Genomic DNA, 18722 nt, shown 5'->3' on the forward strand with positions numbered 1-18722 from the left:
TCGGGTTTCCTGGTGTTTTTCTTTTTCTTTTTCTTTTCTTTTCTTTCTTTCTTTCTTTTTTTTTTTTTTTTTTTTTTTTTTTTTTTTGAGGCAGGGTCTTACTTTATCACCCAGGCTGGAGGGCAATGGTGTGATTACAGCTTACTGCAGCCTCAGCCTTCCAGGCTCAAGTGATCCTCTCACCTCAGCCCTCCAAGTAGCTGGGACTACAGGTGCATACCACCATGCCCAGCTAATTTTGGTATCTCTTGTAGAGAGGGGATTTCATCATGTTGCCCAGGCTGGTCTCAAACTCCTGAGCTCAATCGATCTACTCCCCTCAGCCTCCCAAAGTGCTGGGATTGCAGGCGTGAGCCACCACACCTGGCCTAGCTTCTCTCTTTTTTGATAACAAAAGCGTTATCTCCATTATGTGCCTGGCCAGGTTTCCTGTTCCAACAGTGTAGGTAGATGTTGGGTATGGTATGGTAAAATCAGTGTGGTTATAGGAGGAGGCAAGGATGAAACTTGAAAGGAAGTAGTTTATTACACTCACAGGTCTGCAGTGGGTTCACCACATGCCACGCAGGGGTGCAATCAGCAGGGTGCCCAACTGAACAGATTATGGAGTAGAAAGAGAGTGGGACCTGTGGGCTGAAGCCTTTATTGGGATCTGGGGTGGGTTTGAGGTTAATTGATGCCAGGAAATTTCACTGGGCTCAAAGGCAAGTGGGTGGTGGTGAAGGGGCGGGAGCCTGGGGGAACTCGAGGCCAGTGGTTAGGTTTATCATCAAGCAGTTCCTAGTGGTTTTGCTCAGTATTGGGGCAGTGAGAAGGATGTTGAAGCACAAAAGCATGAACTCAAAGGATTTTTAACACATCTTCCAAACAGTTTCTTTACCAGCTTAATAGATGATAGAGTAGAGGATTGCATTGAGATTAAGCTACCTTTCATTACCTGAGTGAGAAAGGGGCTCTACTACTTCTTGAATATTTTTGTCTTTATAGCAGTCCCTACAGACCTCTGATAGTAATGACTAAGCATAAGCAGTGGCCTCCTTCTCCAATGGTGCAATAAAGTTCCTCCCTTGCCAGGGGGCTGAAAGTCTTTCCATGTTTTCTCTGTTGATATCTGAAGTCGTGTGCATGCATGCTCAGGGCCTGGAGGGACTAGCTGGACTCTCGTCTCTATCATGGTGTGAGAGGCCCTCCAAGGAGGAGTCAGGACTGCAATTCAGGGAGTCTAGATCTTTGGGGCAGGAATTTCTCACTTGTGATATCTTCAGTCTCTTTGGGGACTTTCTCCTCCTTGTTGGTCATTTCTAATAGCTTCTATCTACCTAAAACTTTAGTATCTTTGATGATGCCAACAGTATCTTGGGGAGGAAGGCTGGTTTTTCAGATTTAGTCAGAATTCTTAGGCTGAAGGTTCTAAGCACATCAGTGATTTATTTGGTAGCTCTGGGGAATCCCCTCTCTCTTTAGTTCAAAAATAACAATAAGAAACTGCTCCATGGGCTCCAGAAATAGGCCCTGTGTCTCAGGAATTCCTGCTTCCTGTCATTTCTTGGGGTTCCTGTTACCATTAGAAGTCCTTTTAGCATGTGTATTGTGAATAGCTTTAATTTCCTGCATTTGGCTGGATGTTAATTTTTACAGCTTTAGTTTTACAGCCTCTTCCAGGTCCAAGGTGTTGGATGGTTAGGTCATCGGTTTTGCCCAGCTAGGCATTTGAGTTGCCCTGTTGAAGAGACAGAGCCAAGCTCAAGGATAATTATGACAACATTGGTTGATTTTTGGGCAACTGAGGAGCCAACCAGAACACTTGGTTTGTTTCTACCCTTGCAGATGAATTAATATCTGCTTTCTTGCCTTTGTAGGTGAAATGATGGTATCCAGGGAGGCCAACCACTCACCTGGGTAAAGACTCTGTGGGTTGCATTGAGTATTCAGAACTTTTTGGGGGAGGACTCCAAGGAACTGATATATGCTGACTAAACTCCCCAGAGACAGAAGATAGGCAGAATGCTTACTTTCTAATTATAACTTAAAAGATTCCTCTCCAGTGAACAGAATACCTTATGCTTAATGCCCAGTGTGTGTACTTAGTGGTACTCGAGAAAGAACATGAGTTACTAGAGGATAAGCCAGTGACAGCGTGGTCTGGACAAAGGGTGGTGCAGGTAACCCTAGAAGAAGTTCCATGTGGGTCATGGGAGGCTGGGTGAGGAGCTAGCCCTGTTCCCAACCCACTCACATCAAATCTAGGGCTTCAAATCTCTGTCTTCCCAGGCTGATGTGTCTCTACCGTGGGCTGCACCATACTGATGCAACACACGCTCATTTTCTAGGTTTTACCCTGATCACACCATCCCACATTTTTTTTTTCTATTCACACATTTTAAAGAAACTTTTGGTTATTACGATGGATGGAACCACTGCTTTGTTTTATTTTCAGCCAAGCCTTCATTGGACCTACACCCTTTGTTTATCCTCCTTTTACTCTGAAAGACTTCCTGTCTCTTAAGATAGCTTATCTCATCCCTTTAACCATTCAATTCTCAGAGCTGCTTTTTTTCTGCTGGGGATGGGGGGTGGGGGGGTGACTTTGTCACATCGACATTGTTGGCATATGCGGATTTCATTAAATAAAAGGAATGTAAGTTGGCTTTTGTTTGAAGTGTCAGGATTTTGTAGTTTTGAGAAATATGATGGTGAAAATTAATCCTCGTGGTGCCATGTGGAGAGTGTAGGGGCCTGAATTGTTTGTACTGATATGCCCAGCAAAATTAGATTTCCATTTTCTAAGTATTATTTTAAAACCCTAGATAATATTTTCTTATTTCTTCTAAAAGTGGAAAGTAAAGAAAATACCTGGCTAATGGGGGTGTGGTTCTAGATAGTAAGATTCTGATTAGGCAAGATGGAATGTGCTTCTTAGCTGAAAAATATTTGGGGCCTCATCTGGCTCCTTTGCATCTAGAGACGAATGTTAGTTACATGGAGATGGTGCCAACAACCAAAGAAAAAAAAAACATTGTTGGATATATTTGTCTTTGTTGCAGCATTGCTGAAAGGAAGTTAATGACTTGTAGTCTAAAGGTTAGTTCAAAGGTAATTAACTTCCTTGAATTCACTGTCAATGAAACATATGCTGTAGGATGTATTTTTTTTTTCCTTTGAGTGACTACCCATTTGATTTCTACACTGAACATGTTTAGTCTGATGTGTTAACTCATATGTTCCTTGATTTTTTTTTTTCCTTTCTATTAAGCCTACCTTTAGGTGTCAGCATTTTTCTGCTCATGCTCAAAGGTCTTCTGAAGCTGACACCTCACTGGATGATGATCCACATGTCCAAAGCCTATGCAGTCGCACAGATTGTGTGAGTGAAGTCATAGTGTTCTTTGCTTCTCTCTTCTGTTTCTGACCTCTGCAGATATAGACGAATGCTCAGAAAACAGATGTCACCCCGCAGCTACCTGCTACAATACTCCTGGTTCCTTCTCCTGCCGTTGTCAACCCGGATATTATGGGGATGGATTTCAGTGCATACCTGGTAGGTTTTAGAGGGCCAGATTAGGCACATGAATCTCTTAGCTCCTTCAAGGATATTTTTCTATGACAGCCCACCCTTGATTTAGCCTGATCTGAAGCCTTGCTGGATTTTCCAGGCTGTGGATTCTTTTTCCTCGGTCACCTCCTGCTGCCTAGTTTACTGATAGTTCACTGATTCGTGACATTCCTGGAGGCCTGCAGGAGATGACCCATCCATTGTCCCATCTCATAGCAGCTCTGGTTAACTGCCCTAGTGATCCGCTTGACCTTGACGAATGCAATTTGGATGAAGTGTTGAGATCAAGCTTATTAAACAGGAGCCATATGTGCCGCTAGCCAGGGTTAAGCCTGTGGCGACCGTGTTAGAGGAGCTTGGCCAGCTTGGTGCAGTCTAGTGACTGCCGTTGGCCTGCAGCTTCTCAGACTTAACCTCTGGGCCTTGGGATGAATGAGCTTTGGCTTGTTTTCTCCAGAGTCTCTTGGGATGTTGGGCAGATGCCACGGCTGCCCCTCATTTTCCCCAGATGATAATAGGGAGGGGCTGGACTGCTTTACACTTAGAGCCAGCTAGGGACCTATGGGATGAACTGGAAGAACCGGGGAGAGACGAGAAAAATAGTGGCAAGGTATTATAACGTAAGAATCTAGGGCTCCAAAATCCTAGTGCCTTTCCATGCCATGCTGTGGGCTGGTGAAGTGGATGGGTTGCAATGCCTTCTATTTGTCTTCTGTGTCTTCCTCTGCCTTGATCCTGGAAGACTCCACCTCAAGCCTGACACCTTGTGAAGAACAGCAGCGCCATGCCCAGGCCCAGTATGCCCACCCTGGGGCCCGGTTCCACATCCCCCAATGCGACGAACAGGGCAACTTCCTGCCCCTGCAGTGTCACGGCAGCACTGGCTTCTGCTGGTGCGTAGACCCTGATGGTCATGAAGTTCCTGGTACCCAGACTCCACCTGGCTCCACACCGCCTCACTGTGGACCACCACCAGGTGAGCTTAGGCCTGGGGCTAAAGAAGCAGAATGGCACTGGTGGCAGGTAGATCATAATTCCTGCCCAGACCATGCAGGCACAGGGCCAGTCACCATCCTTCATAGCCTCTTTCCTCCTGAGAAGACTTGAATAATAGTGTGTACATATATTCGTGTTTGTGTCATAAGGACATAGAGATATACAATACATGACACATGATCTGTTACACATTGGCCTCTTAGACCCTTGTCCAGTACAAACTGGAAGTTGAGATTGTGTATGTAGGTCAGACTGAGACCCACTACCTTAGACCTGTTACAGCATCTTAGAGAGATCTGACAGTTAGAAGATCGGGCCAGACTGGCATTTTGATAAGAAGGAAAACTGCCTTCCTATGTAACTATCTCGCTTACCTCTGCCTTCTGAATGACAGGAAACAGTATGAAGGCTGTGTTAATATCAATAGGAAAAATAAGAAAAATGACACCTGCTGGTGGATCCAGCTAGTTTTCTCTAAACTGACAATCCCAGCCCTCTGTGACGTAGCCCAACATCTCAGAGGAGGCACAGGCATCTGGTTTCGGTTAGCCCATATACAATCTGAGAACATGCCTGCTACCATCTGAGCATTCTGCATCTGTGTGGGGCACGGTGATCAAGTGTTCACAGTCGATTCCAACAGCAGGCAGATAAGGCAACTTTCTGTTCCTCGCTGAATTATTCAGGGATGGGTAAAACTTTTTTCCTTAATCATTACAGAAAAACTTTATTTAATGAAGAGCATAGGATTGGCTTGATACCGTTTTAGCCAAAATGATTCCTATACAGCTTGCTATCCAAAGATCCATTTTTACTATCGAGAAGGGTTCCATAAATACTAGTCTTGGCTTTTAATGTGTGAAAGTAAAAAGAACTGGAGCATTACCCCAATAGTTTTTTCCCCTTTTAATGGTGTTAATGGTTGCCCGGGTACGGTGGATCATGCCTGTAATCCCAGCACTTTGGGAGGCTGAGGCGGATGGATCACGAGGTCAAGAGATTGAGACCATCCTGGCCAACATGGTGAAACCCTGTCTCTACTAAAAATACAAAAATTAGCTGGGCGTCGTGACATGCACCTGTATAGTCCCAGCTACTCGAGAGGTTGAGGCAGGAGAATCACTTGAACCCAGGAGGCGGGAGGTTGCAGTAGGCTGAGATCGTCCACTGCACTCCAGCCTGGTAACAGAGTAAGACTGTTTAAAAATAAAAAAAAATTTAAAAAGCCAGGTCTTGGTGGTTCCCAGATTCATATAGGTAAAAATTGGTAATGGCTTCATCCATAGTCCCTCTTTGTTTCTATTTTTAGGAAAAGATTTTAAAGGTCCAAAAAAGGTACAGAGAAATTCTATTTCCCTCATGCCTTCTCTTTGAAAATGTTCTAACTCCATCTGGGATTTGAAGAAATCAGATGGTTGGGAGGTGCCTTTGGGGAATGGTTCAGAATTCGATTAAATTTATTAAGACAAGCCTATGTTCAGGACAATGATTTTAAAGGGGGAACCAAGAGACTGAGAAGTGAATGACGAAAATAGGGCCGTGTTCCCTTGTGCGGACTTTCTCCTGCCTACACACTCTCTTGGCACTGGTTTGGACCCGGCTGCTATCTCTGACTGGTCTCATCTTTGATGGGGTCAGCTTCAGGGAGGGTAAGGATGCTCTGTGCCCCCGATTTCAAAATACTTAAACTCCTGCCAACCAGAAGCACAAGAGAAAGACATTCATGGTTGGGTTGAAAAGTAGCAAATAGTAACGAATGAAAGGGATGCCTATGTATGAGTGATTTGAGACACCCATTTCCCAGGAGTTAGGTGCATCTCTTTGGAAGGCAAACACACAGCACAGGGTGGTCCCTTAAAGCAAAAAAGGATCCTTGGAGGTCTGAATGTGGAGCAGGGGTGGAGTTGGGAACTTCTCCAGGGAATCCTGCAGTGTTTGAGGAAGTAGCATTTCCCTCTCTGTGTTCCATTGAGACACATTTGGGTGAAGAAGTCAGAGTCTTAACCTTTTCCACGGGGTCTCAAAAAGAGCTTTGCCTCCCATGGGTCATAAGCTACAGTGACAACTAAATGGCATTCGCTTCCCCCAACTCTGGTGAGTCGTGCAGTCGAGCTAGTTGGGTTTGAGCTCTGACAAGTTCATTCACAGTCTTTTGTGTTCCAAGAGGAACTGTAGGTGTTGGAGCCTGATCATAATGTTCCCAACTTTGTTCTTTGGAGTCATTGGAGGGTTTTGAGCAGAGTGCCATGAAATGCCTTTATATTTTAAATGGACCATTCTGGCTGCTGCTAATTGAGTTTACACTGGTTTTGCAGAGAGTGAGGGCATAGAAGGGTGGAAGCAGGAAAACCAGTGGGAAGGCTGCTGCAGAAATCCCAGGGAGAGGATGAGGCTTTTGGACCAGGGTGAAGGGGGTACAGTAGCGAGAAGTAAAGATATTCTAAGTGGATTCTGAAGGTACCGCTAAAAAGAGTTTTTGACGAATCAGATGTGGATGGTGGAAGAAAGGAGGGTCAAGGATAATCAGGTCTGAGCAGTGGAAAAATGGAGGTGCCATTTACTCCTATGGGAAAGACTAGGGGAGCATCTGGTTTGATGGTGAAGGCAGGGGGCTCAGTTTCTATCAGTTTCTGATTTCTATTATACATCTAAATGGTGGTAGCAAGTAGGATTATTGGCTATGTGATTCTGCAGACCGTACGCTTTAAGTTGCAGGAATTAAAAAGGAAGGAGAAGTACCTCCTCTTGTTTAAGTTCCTTTGGGTAGTCCTAACATAAATGAATAAGTTATCTCAATAACCTGCTGCAGCAGAGTCTGCTCAGAACCACCTGTATTTTGAACGAAGCCTCAATGGCACTGTGGAAGCAGCCTGGGAGGAAACTGCTTCGCAACCGAAGCCAGAAGGACTTTAACCACAGAGAGAGCTGTGAGGGAGGGGATGAGAGGAGGATGCTGGAGAAAGGGGGGGAAAGGGCAACATGGCAGGAAGCTAGAGCCTGCAGGAAAAGATTCAGCTTTGAGATAATCCCAGGCGCAGGGTGGGTAAAGCACTTCTGGAAACTGGGCTCTGTAAGAACCATTTTTAAGCTGTTTGCCACCACCTCTGCGATACTTCACTACTAATTCCACTCAGTTTTACCTTTATTCCATGTAGTTTTCCAGTGGGTAGACAGAGGGCGCCGTGGCATAGTTGGGCTTTTGGTAATACTTTCTAAGACGCACACTGGCCAGGCGCAAGATGGCCCTCTCCTCAGCAGGTCCTGGAGCTTGAAGCTTGAAGCAAGTGGGGAATGAATACAAATTGGCTTTAAGCATCACCTTGGCCACTGAGTCCCCAAGGATCACCTGCACAAATGCTCCGTCAGCAGAGGTGCCCGAGGTGCAGGCAGGATGGGCCTTGTGGGCCTCTCCTGGCCAGAGGGAGATCATGCCCCTTCCCAGGCTGAGTGAGCTGCACTGCTGACCTTACCTCCTCTTATTCTTTCTTGATGTGGCTGGGCCTTGATGACAGACCCTCCTGGCAAGAAAGCAGCATCAGACGATCTCTTTCTGATTCCCATGGTAGAGTACTTAGAACACATTTGCTTCCCAAGTTTGGTGTCCACGGGCTTGGCTGAGACCTGGACAGTAGGAGAAGGAAGGCCAGGAGGCCAGGCATGGGGTCTCGAGCTACATTTTGCATTCTGTCCTTGGCTCACAATCAAAGGCTTTTCTTCTTCCCTCTTCCCCATCTGCTCAGAGCCCACCCAGAGGCCCCCGACCATCTGTGAGCGCTGGAGGGAAAACCTGCTGGAGCACTACGGCGGCACCCCCCGGGATGACCAGTACGTGCCCCAGTGCGATGACCTGGGCCACTTCACGCCCCTGCAGTGCCATGGAAAGAGCGACTTCTGCTGGTGTGTGGACAAAGATGGCAGAGAGGTGCAGGGCACCCGCTCCCAGCCAGGCACCACCCCTGCGTGTAAGCACCGGGCCGCCCCCGCTCCCCTCAGCTGAACTTAAGGCCTTTGCTAGGGATGCTATCTGCTGTGGTGAAGTAGGGGGACGTGTTGGGGTCACCAGGTCTAATGAAAGAAGTCACTACGTGCTATGTTGATTTATAATCTGGTCCACGCAAGATCCCAATTTGTGTTTGGTGTCTGGTTTTTGTCATTAACAGTTTCCATAATTGGAACATCTGCAACTCGGTTCAGCAGGCAGTTACTCCCCCTCCCAAGCCCAGGGCGACAGGGGACACGTGTCACTCTGGAGTCCTAAAAGGAAGCTGACACAGTGCTGGCTCTGTTTTTTTTCTTTCTTTCTTGAAAAACAAAAAACCTGTTCTGCTTTGTTCTGAGGGAAGTGTTTTGCTGCCTTCTTCCCTAGTAAATGGCAGATTTACATAATTGATCCTTTAAAAAACCCTAGAAATTAAAATTTCTTTTGAAGAACATCTGGAGCACATCTGCATTGGGCAAAGAACTTTTGATATTTTTGGAGGCTCTGGTATGTGGTAAAGTAACTTTTCTTCCCATCTCCCTGCCTGCCCTTGTTCCCCTTCCTCCTCTCCCACCCTCTCTCCCACAGGTATACCCACCGTCGCTCCACCCATGGTCCGGCCCACGCCCCGGCCAGATGTGACCCCTCCATCTGTGGGCACCTTCCTGCTCTATACCCAGGGCCAGCAGATTGGCTACTTGCCCCTCAATGGCACCAGGCTTCAGAAGGATGCAGCCAAGACCCTGCTGTCTCTGCATGTAAAGTGGATTTCTGCTGTGGGGGGCGGGGGCTGCGTGGCTTTCCCAGTGGGAGCCACCTCACAGGCCCTGTTGCGGTGCAGTGGACTGGGGCAGGGAAGTCCTGGAGGGTTTCTGAGCTGCAGCCCATTGGCATGGGCCCGATGCCACCACCACAGAACCAGGGCTCTCCGTTGCTGGGGGTCACCTGTCACTGACTAAGGCTGTGCTCTGGTTTGTTCATGGGGTTTCAGATATATGGAAAGGGAACTGTAGACTTGTCAGCATATGGAGGCTGTATGGTGATCCAAGGGAAAATGGACAGACTCTTACCCTAAGTCCTCAGGGTTCTCTGTATGTCATAACATCTCCATAGAAATCCTGGAAATCAAAGTGACAGGAGGACTAGCCACAAGGTGTGGTGTCTGCGATTTGTTGGGGACTCCCAAGTTGGAAGTCAGTTAATGACTGTCTCACCGCTGCAGCCCTTCCCTTTCACTTTGGTTCTGTCCCTTTGACCCACTTCTTTCCTAAGCTTCCCTGACTCTAGATGAAAACTTGAGGTGTGTGTGTGAGACGCTGGGAGAGGAGTGGATGGCGCCTTCCCCAGGGGATGCTTGATGCTTCCTGAGCCAGCAGCCTCCCTAATGCAAGGCACCCCATTCTGGGGAGAGGGTTTTCTCTAAAACGGGGGAAAAACAAGGGTAGCTCTCTAAAACAGCATCGACACAGTGGAAAATAATCTAATTCCATTGTTGAACGTCACACTCCAGGCACTTGCTCATCCATAAGAAAGAATAGTATGGCATTCATGTTTACATTTACTTCTGTAAATGAACGACTTATTTGGTTCCAGAAAAGCTTAGAAACAGCCAGTGTTTTAGGAAGAGATGTGTTCTTTTTAAGATTCGAGTTTTTGGGTCCTATCCCCTCCCCCAAGAAAACTCTCATATTGTTTTGTAAAACTTTCTCTGGAAGAGGTAGAGACTAAGAAGTTGACATCACTTTAAGCTAACCTTCTTTTATTCTAGTCAAGTCATAGAGCTTGATTGCCTTTCTGAACATGCCCCTGACCGGGACAGGGTGGTGATGGTAGTGGTAGTGGAACTGAAAGAAATGGGACATGGGTTATTTGCACATTTTAGGGAAATTTACTTAAAGGAAAAAACTGGGACGTTTTCTCTAACCTGAGGTTATGACATGGGTTTATGAATCCCATGATTCCCTGGGTTAATGGAAGCTCATTTCAACGTGCACTCTTGCCTGGGACAAATGACCTTTTAATTTTCAAATGAAAGTGTAGTTGACCTTAGCCCTCCCCTCCCCTCCCACCCCCCCAATGGAGCCAAATCCCGTTTTGTACAATCTTTCTTGTGCTGACTATGCTCCCAGGGGGTGTAAGTGAAGCCAAGCCCCAGGAGGCTGTTAGGCAAGGCAGGAACTTGTATGACCTCAGGGACAGCCAGATAATCCCTGAGTGTTGGCTTCTCAGAGCAGGAGCCTGGATTGAACATTGAACAAAGCAAGTTCTGCATGGAGTTGTAGAAAAATGTCAGACTCAGCATTTTTTAAAGACTCATTTATTTAGCAATGAGGAGAGACCTCACTAGCCAGAGGTTGGATGACCACTACTCCCTAGTTCCTTAACCCAACAAATTGTAGACTTTTTCCTGCTTTTGAGACAGGATGTAGCTCTGTTGCCCAGGCTGGAGTTCAGTGGCACCATCTCGGCTTGCTGCAGCCTTGACCCTCCTGGGCTCAAGCGATCCTCCCACCTCAGCCTCCTGAGTAGCTGGGACTACATGTGCGTGCCACCATGCCCAGTAAATTTTTTTTTTTTTTAGACGGAGTCTCACTATGTTGCTGTCTCAAACTCCTGGGCTCAAGCAATCCTCCTGCTTTGGCCTCCCAACGGACAGGAATTACAGGCGTGTCACTGTGCCTGGCTATACTTCAATACAGGATATAACCAATGTCTTGTCTCCTTCTAAGAGTCTGGGGCAAGAGTATAGGTGATTGCACTTCAGGTAGAGGAAAGATCTCATATTCACAGAGGAGGGGAGAGTAGATTTTGTTGGCATATAGTGGCAAATTTTATTAAGGCTCTTGGAAAAGTGCTGATGACATCGGGATTCAGTTTTTACCCAGTAAAATATTAAAAACTTATTTCGCTTAAGGCCATGTCCTCTAATTACTGAAGGAGCTGGTTTTCTTTTTTTAAATCAGTCATAATAGCACTTATTGAAGGGCTTACTGTATAACAATTACTAATTAGGAGACTTTACAAGCATTTACAGTATTTTTATAGAAACCATATGAAGCAGGTACACTATTGGCCTCATTTTGCAAATGAGACAAAGGCATAGAGAGGTTAAATGCCCAAAGCTGCATGGCTAGTAAGTGGCTGAGCCTGGATATCACCCCAGAGTGCCCACATGTCCAGCTACTCTGCTCTGCTGCCTGCAGGATCACAGTGCAGTGTTGCTCAGTGCAGCTGTGCATGAGCAAGGCAGCTGAGTGTGAACAAAGGGGAAATGTAACCTAATTCTTCTATGATTTGGTGCACAAAGGGCTCCATAATCGTGGGGATTGATTACGACTGCCGGGAGAGGATGGTGTACTGGACAGATGTCGCTGGACGGACAATCAGCCGTGCCAGTCTGGAACTGGGAGCAGAGCCTGAGACAATCGTGAATTCAGGTCAGCAGCTTCACTCAGCAGAGTCTGCATTTCATTTGATTCTACAGTCACTTGTCTACTATATGCTGAAGTCTCCCGTCGATTTTTCTCTCCTAGGGGAGGTTAAGTTTTAGGCAAGTCATTTTATTGAGCTGTATAAGACTAGCCCCTCTGTAAGCAAACACCTTCATACATAAGGAATGAAATAGGTGATTCCTACTGTGAGCGATTCTCAAAAGAACAGAACTCATGGTAAGAATTCGGGATGAGGCCTTATTCAGTCTGGCTCTGGCACTGTGGATGCCGGCTGTCATCAAACTGGTAGGTCTGGTCTAGAAGCTAGAGGTAGTAGAATATGTAACAAAAGTACTCGTTTCTCTATTAACCTGGTTCTTGGGGACTTAGAGCCACTTGGGCTTTGTTTTCCCCTGCTGACCCCCTGCCCCACCCCACTCCTGGAGGGCTTCAGGTTTGCCCTCCATTTCCAGTCCTGACTTTGCTTTATTTCCAGGTCTGATAAGCCCTGAAGGACTTGCCATCGACCACATCCGCAGAACAATGTACTGGACGGACAGTGTCATGGATAAGATAGAGAGCGCCCTGCTGGATGGCTCTGAGCGCAAGGTCCTCTTCCACACAGATCTGGTGAATCCCCGCGCCATCGCTGTGGATCCAATCCGAGGGTCAGCTGGGCTTCCCTAATTCTCCTCTTACCTGTAGATCCTGATGTGAAGCCCTTGGGTTTTAAATAGTGTGAGGAAGGTCAGAACAAGAGTGTGTGAAAGCTCAAATGCATTCCTGTAACAAAGATTTACTGAGGATCTACTAGGCGTCAGGACTTGCTCTAGGAAAAGACAAGGTCTGTTCTTTCATGGCCTTATATTCTATTAGTAGGAAACAAGACTGTATAAACAGTATTAGTCTGTGATGTGATATGTAGAAAATTCAGATCGTGTTGTGAGAATTAGGGCTACTCTGAATCAAATGATCAGGCAAGGTCTCAGATGACACTTAAACTGGAAGTGAAGTGGGACTCCTCCAGCAGCACATTTAGAAACCAGGGTTGAAGCCCACGGTAGGGCTGACCTACATCAAGTGACATTAACCAAAGCTCAGGCAGCACCTCTGGCCTCAGTGTTGCTGTAGCAGAAATCAAGATAAACATTTTCCCTGTCTGTGATAATTGCTAAGGTCATCAAATGTGACATACAGGATTTGTTCAGTGTCTCAGTACTTGTTAGAACCAGGGTGAATTTTTATATCTTGAGAAACTCTTGCCATGTTTAAGTGGAGTTTCTGTGAAATGAAATTCCCTGATGCCCTTCAAATCAGTAAAGAAAACCTTCAGCTTTAATTTTCAGGTAAGTACTTTTTGACTATGAAATACTTAGTGCAGAGCCTCAAAGGTGGTTTCAAACTTTGGGTTCTACACAAAGGAAAAGGTGTATCTCTATTCCAGTTGACTTAACAACATGAATTAATAGCCCTCTTAAAAACTCTTTCCATAGGCTTGCCTTTCTGACATTTGGAAGGTTTTTTTGTTTTTTTGTTTTTTTTTAAACAAGGTCTTGCTTTGTCGCCGAGGCTGGAGTGCAGTGGCACAATCTCGGCTAACTGCAAACTCTGCCTCCTGAGTAACTGGGATTACAGGCATGTGCCACCATGTCCAGCTAATTTTTGTATTTTTAGTCGAGACGGGGTTTTGCCATTTTGGTCTCCAACTCCTGACCCTGGGTGATCCACCCGCCTTGGGTTCCCAAAGTGGCTGGGATTACAGGCATGAGACACTGTGTCTGGCCCCTCATTCCTTCTTGGTACTTGACCTGAAAACTGGGGAGAGCTGCCATCTTGTAAGCAATGATACCTTGGCCATGTCTCTGGAGTCTGGGTAAAAAGCATACTTTTAAGCTGAAATCCACAACACAGCCAAGATGAAAGTAGAATTTTCTTATCCAGACAGCAAATAGAAATGCTAAAGGACTTAATTTTTAATGAAAAGAAAACCCACCTTGAACCAGGTTTCAATAAAACACATGTATTACATCTCCCTGAACTGCTTAACAGAATGGTTGTCAAGCCTTCCTGCATATTTCTCATTTGCTTTCTATAGATTTCACCTTGACAACTTTCTTCCTCTGGCAATCCCCCAAATAATCTATACCAAATACCTGTGTGAGCTTATTTCAGACGTTTTTGATGATATTAAAATCATTTTGGGGAGGAGACTGATCAGAAGGGATGAAGGAATGAAAATGCATGCTTTACCTTCTGGCCACTTCTACCTTAGCACAAAGTGGAAACTGCTTTCTGGCTTTTGCTCTCAGCTTCTCTCTGCTTCATCTATTGGGCATAAGGGATGAAATTCACAACAGGGGTGTAACCTATGGTTTCTTCTCTCTCTGAGGTTCTCTATAGCTCAACTGCTTTATTCAAAGCTTCTATAGCTTTTATAAAACAGTATTTTATAAAAAGTGCTTTCAACATTATTTCTGCTCTATAAACCTGTTTCCTTATAATAATCTATTTCCACTTAATAGGACCATATTATTTCCTAGTTAGTATCTGTTATGAATATCTTTCATTTTTAACGTGGCATTTAAAAGGTAAAGTGCTTAACTTAAAAGGCTTCCATCCCTGGGTGCCAGGTACAGGATAACCGAGATTCCCCTTCAAGTACCAAATTGTATTTTTGGCAGAAAAAGAACAGTTTCCCTCTAAAAATCCCTGGTCCACGTCTCTTCAAGTTCCACAGTTTATATTGAAGCCGTTCCTAACAGCTGTCTTTGCTTCTATTCTAAACCCAAGATTCAATTCAAGATTTCAACAAACAGAGGGTTTGGGGGCAGTTGAGTCAAGGTGGGTATCTTGGAGGCAGGGATTCTGATAGTAGTTTAGTAATGACTTCTTCCGCATAGTTACAATAATCAGAAAACCGTGTGACACAGGTAAAAGTGGAATATGGCTGTGTTACCTCTAGAGCTGTGTAACAAATTGCCCAAACCCTCAGCAGTTTAAGACAACATTTAGTCTCACAGTTTCTGTGAGTCAGGAGTCTTCACTGAGCTCCTCAGGGATGGAGTCTCTCACAAGGCTGCAATCAGGTAATGGCCAAACTGCAGTGATCTCAAGGCTCAGCTTGGGGAAGACACAGTCCAAGCATGCTCACATGGGTTGTAGGCAGGACTAATGTCTCTGGCCAACAGCCCTCAAGAACACCAGTTCCTTGGCACATGTTCCTCTTTATAGGGTAGGTTGCAACATGGCATCCAACTTCCCTCAAAGGGAGCGAGAGAGAGCACCTAAGGCAGAAACCAGTTTTTGAGACCTAATATTGGCCTATCACTTCTGCTATACTCTACTCACTAGTATCACAGCAAGATACTAAATAATGCAGCCCAGACTCAAAGGGATTGCTTAAGACTATTAATACATGAGGAGATGGAGATCACTGCGGGCTGCTTAGATGCTGACTACCACAGGCTACATAGCTATTCTTTTACAATCTTGATTTTTAACTTACAGCAACTTGTACTGGACAGACTGGAATAGAGAAGCTCCTAAAATTGAAACATCATCTTTAGATGGAGAAAACAGAAGAATTCTGATCAATACAGACATTGGATTGCCCAATGGCTTAACCTTTGACCCTTTCTCTAAACTGCTCTGCTGGGCAGATGCAGGTAATACTACTGATGGAATGCAGATAACCCCTCATTATAGTGAGTGTGAGCACTAATAGACTGTACTACAAAATCAAATCCCATCACTTAGATCTTTTGGTTTAAACACATTTCTAACAGTAGAGCACATAATCTCCTTTCTCTGTTCTGTAAACTTTTAAATACTATTAAATGAGTCTTAAAATGAACTTTCTGGGGTTTGGGTGGAGGGAAGGCTATATCAAGCTAATTTGTACTGCTTGCCTGACCATGAGTGCTTGGCATATTTTTAATGGTTAAAAGAAATATTAGCCACTGTTGAACTGACAAACTGAAGTTATTCTTCTGGTGCAGGGAGAGTGGGTCACTATAACTTATCTATAAACATCTGTTATAATGCTAAAGACATTCTTTGAAAAGTGTTGTAGCAGGGTGGCTTCCTTCAGTAATAGCATGGGTATTAGCAACCCAAATTTGTTTGCTTTCATCAGCACAATTGAAAAAATGCTGTGTGTCTAGCTCTATACTAAAGAATATGAAAAAGACTGTTCTTGAATTTGTAATCTAATAAAAGGGCCTATAATGCACATAGGTCACTTTTATAACCCAGTTGCTTAAAACAAGTTACATTTCTTAAAAGTATTTGAAATTTAAATCAGGGCTCCATGCGAAATGTGAAACTTGGAAATTCTTGGTTTAGTTATTATAAAAATTTTTAAGACTGATTCCTTTACATTGAAATATGTTACCATTTTAGTCACTTTTTCCCTCCTACCTAGAAAATATTTTTAAAATACTAAGGATTTTGGTTAAAAGGCTGCCTCCGTAATTATACACATAGCTTACAAAGGGCAAGTATTTACCCAGATGTTATAATTTATAAGCTAAGGCTTGAAATCACACAAATTATAAAAATAATTACGTCTAATGCCCTACTTAGGCAGAAACTTACCAGATTTCAGTAAATGCAATCCTGTCTTCCAAAAAAGGATTGAAAGTTTGAATCTCTACTAAAAACTGGAATGCTATCCAACAAACTGGAGATGAGTAATAGGACAGGTAATATTACAGTTGTTAATCTATGACTGCAATGGAAGTAAAATACCTTATTTCCCCGTTCTTCCATTGTTTTCTTGGAGAAGGAATCTGTCATTCATTTTTGGCAAAGCAACTTATTACTCCGTGGTGTAAAAGGACCTCATTTTCCCCCTTTGTTTTAAAAGGAACCAAAAAACTGGAGTGCACACTACCTGATGGAACTGGACGGCGTGTCATTCACAACAATCTCAAGTACCCCTTCAGCATCGTAAGCTATGCAGATCACTTCTACCACACAGACTGGAGGAGGTGAGCCCCACACATTCTGGACAAGCCTGAAAAGGCCAACTGTTCCAGAGGACACGCCACTTGTTTTACAAAAAGTCAGTACGTGACTTTACTCAGTAAGACCTCTGAGGCTTTTGTTTTGTCACCTCCTCATTGGCAGATAAGATCCTTCAAGGATGTTTCTTTTCATCCTTTCATGTTTTTGAAATCATCCTTTTACTTCACCCAGAAATTGAATGGTATTGATCACATATAGCTTAAAAAGTAGCAAAGCTATTTGATAATGAACTATCTCAAAAGGAAGCATATTAATCTAAATATGTTCCTTAGAGAGTAAGACTACCCTTGATACCATGAACTATATTGAATATAGAGCTTAAGTTGGTTTTTGACTAACACTGTGGACATATTGTCTGAGAGAGCGAAAAATACTATTTAGACGAGCTCTCAAATGAGGAACTGTGGAACATTAAAGTCTAGGCCCTTTACCCCATGCCCTACAAATCTGATTTGATAGCTCATCATGTGATTGTAACATGCAGCTAGAGATGACCAACAGATTTAGAGCAATGGTCCCTCAAACTTTAGTGTGGCTTTAGCATCAGCCCTTGGACAGAGAAAGCTGCCAGAAATTTTCCTCTATTGCAACTCACTTTTTGTAGCTAACTTCTTAATCTTGTAAATGACTCTCCCTGAATTCACTCTTCCTTTCTGTCACCAGAGATGGTGTTGTATCAGTAAATAAACATAGTGGCCAGTTTACTGATGAGTATCTCCCAGAACAACGATCTCACCTCTACGGGATAACTGCAGTCTACCCCTACTGCCCAACAGGTAAAAAATATGCTTTAGGATGCTCCTTTAAATTAGCAGGGTAGAGAAGGGGGGAGATATATATGGTATTTGATTACCCCTGCTGCCTGTGACACTGCCACCATTGCTTTCTTCCTGCCCTGAGGGCCAGTCTTTACTACCTTAAATCTACCTAGTTTATACACAAAATGCAAAGACTTGCTGTTGCAACTTGGCTACAATATACTCACCCACCACCCTCTCCCACCCCTGCTCTTCTCTCACAGGAAGAAAGTAAATGCAGTAATGTAAAGGAAGACTTGGAGTTTACAATCAGAACCTGGACCCTGAAGAACAGTGACTGCAAAGGCAAAGTAAAAAAGGAATTGGCCATTAGACGTTCCTGAACATACAAGATGAACATTATTTAGTGCAAAAAGACTTTTGTGAAAAGTTGATACCTCAATCTTTACTACTGTATTTTTAAAAATGAAGGTTATTGCAAGTTTAAAAAGGTAATAGAATTTTAACTGTTGCTTTAAAGCAACTTCTTGTAAACACTTATCATTAATATTTAAAAGGTCAAATTCATTCAACTAAGAGTTTAAGACTCTAAATGTGATTTTTGCTATGGATTCCTTCTGGCCAAGAAATTAAAGCACATGTGATCAATATAAAAATACAATCCTAAACCTTGACAGTTGGAGAAGCCAATGCAGAACTGATGGGAAAGGACCAATTATTTATAGTTTCCCAACAAAAGTTCTAAAATTTTTTTACCTCTGCATCAGTGCATTTCTATTTATATCAAAAGGTGCTAAAATGATTCAGTTTGCATTTTCTGATCCTGTAGTGCCTCTATAGAAGTACCCACAGAAAGTATCACATTTATAAATACCAAAGATGTAACAGTTTTAAAATTTTCTAGATTACTCCAATAAAGTGTTTTAAGTTTTCCTATGACTTAAGGGATCTATATTGTCTCTAGGACAAAGCTGGGG

At 44.0% G+C, this 18722-nt stretch overlaps 1 protein-coding gene across 3 annotated transcripts in view; it reads left to right on the forward strand.

The window, feature by feature from the left end:
• Positions 1-18684, forward strand: part of NID2 (nidogen 2) — a 63105-nt gene extending 44421 nt beyond the window's left edge. For all 3 annotated transcript variants that reach the window (XM_050796865.1, XM_050796867.1, XM_050796866.1), the window contains 10 exons: positions 3419-3538; positions 4296-4529; positions 8290-8511; positions 9117-9286; positions 11836-11965; positions 12456-12627; positions 15467-15624; positions 16827-16950; positions 17651-17763; positions 18009-18684. In XM_050796865.1, the coding sequence (XP_050652822.1) occupies positions 3419-3538; positions 4296-4529; positions 8290-8511; positions 9117-9286; positions 11836-11965; positions 12456-12627; positions 15467-15624; positions 16827-16950; positions 17651-17763; positions 18009-18019 (1454 nt within the window). In that variant the 3' untranslated portion in view covers positions 18020-18684. The remainder of the gene's footprint in view (positions 1-3418; positions 3539-4295; positions 4530-8289; positions 8512-9116; positions 9287-11835; positions 11966-12455; positions 12628-15466; positions 15625-16826; positions 16951-17650; positions 17764-18008) is intronic.
• Positions 18685-18722: the final 38 nt, after the last annotated feature.

This window comes from Macaca thibetana, chromosome 7 (assembly GCF_024542745.1).
Source record: "Macaca thibetana thibetana isolate TM-01 chromosome 7, ASM2454274v1, whole genome shotgun sequence".
NCBI lineage: Eukaryota > Metazoa > Chordata > Mammalia > Primates > Cercopithecidae > Macaca > Macaca thibetana.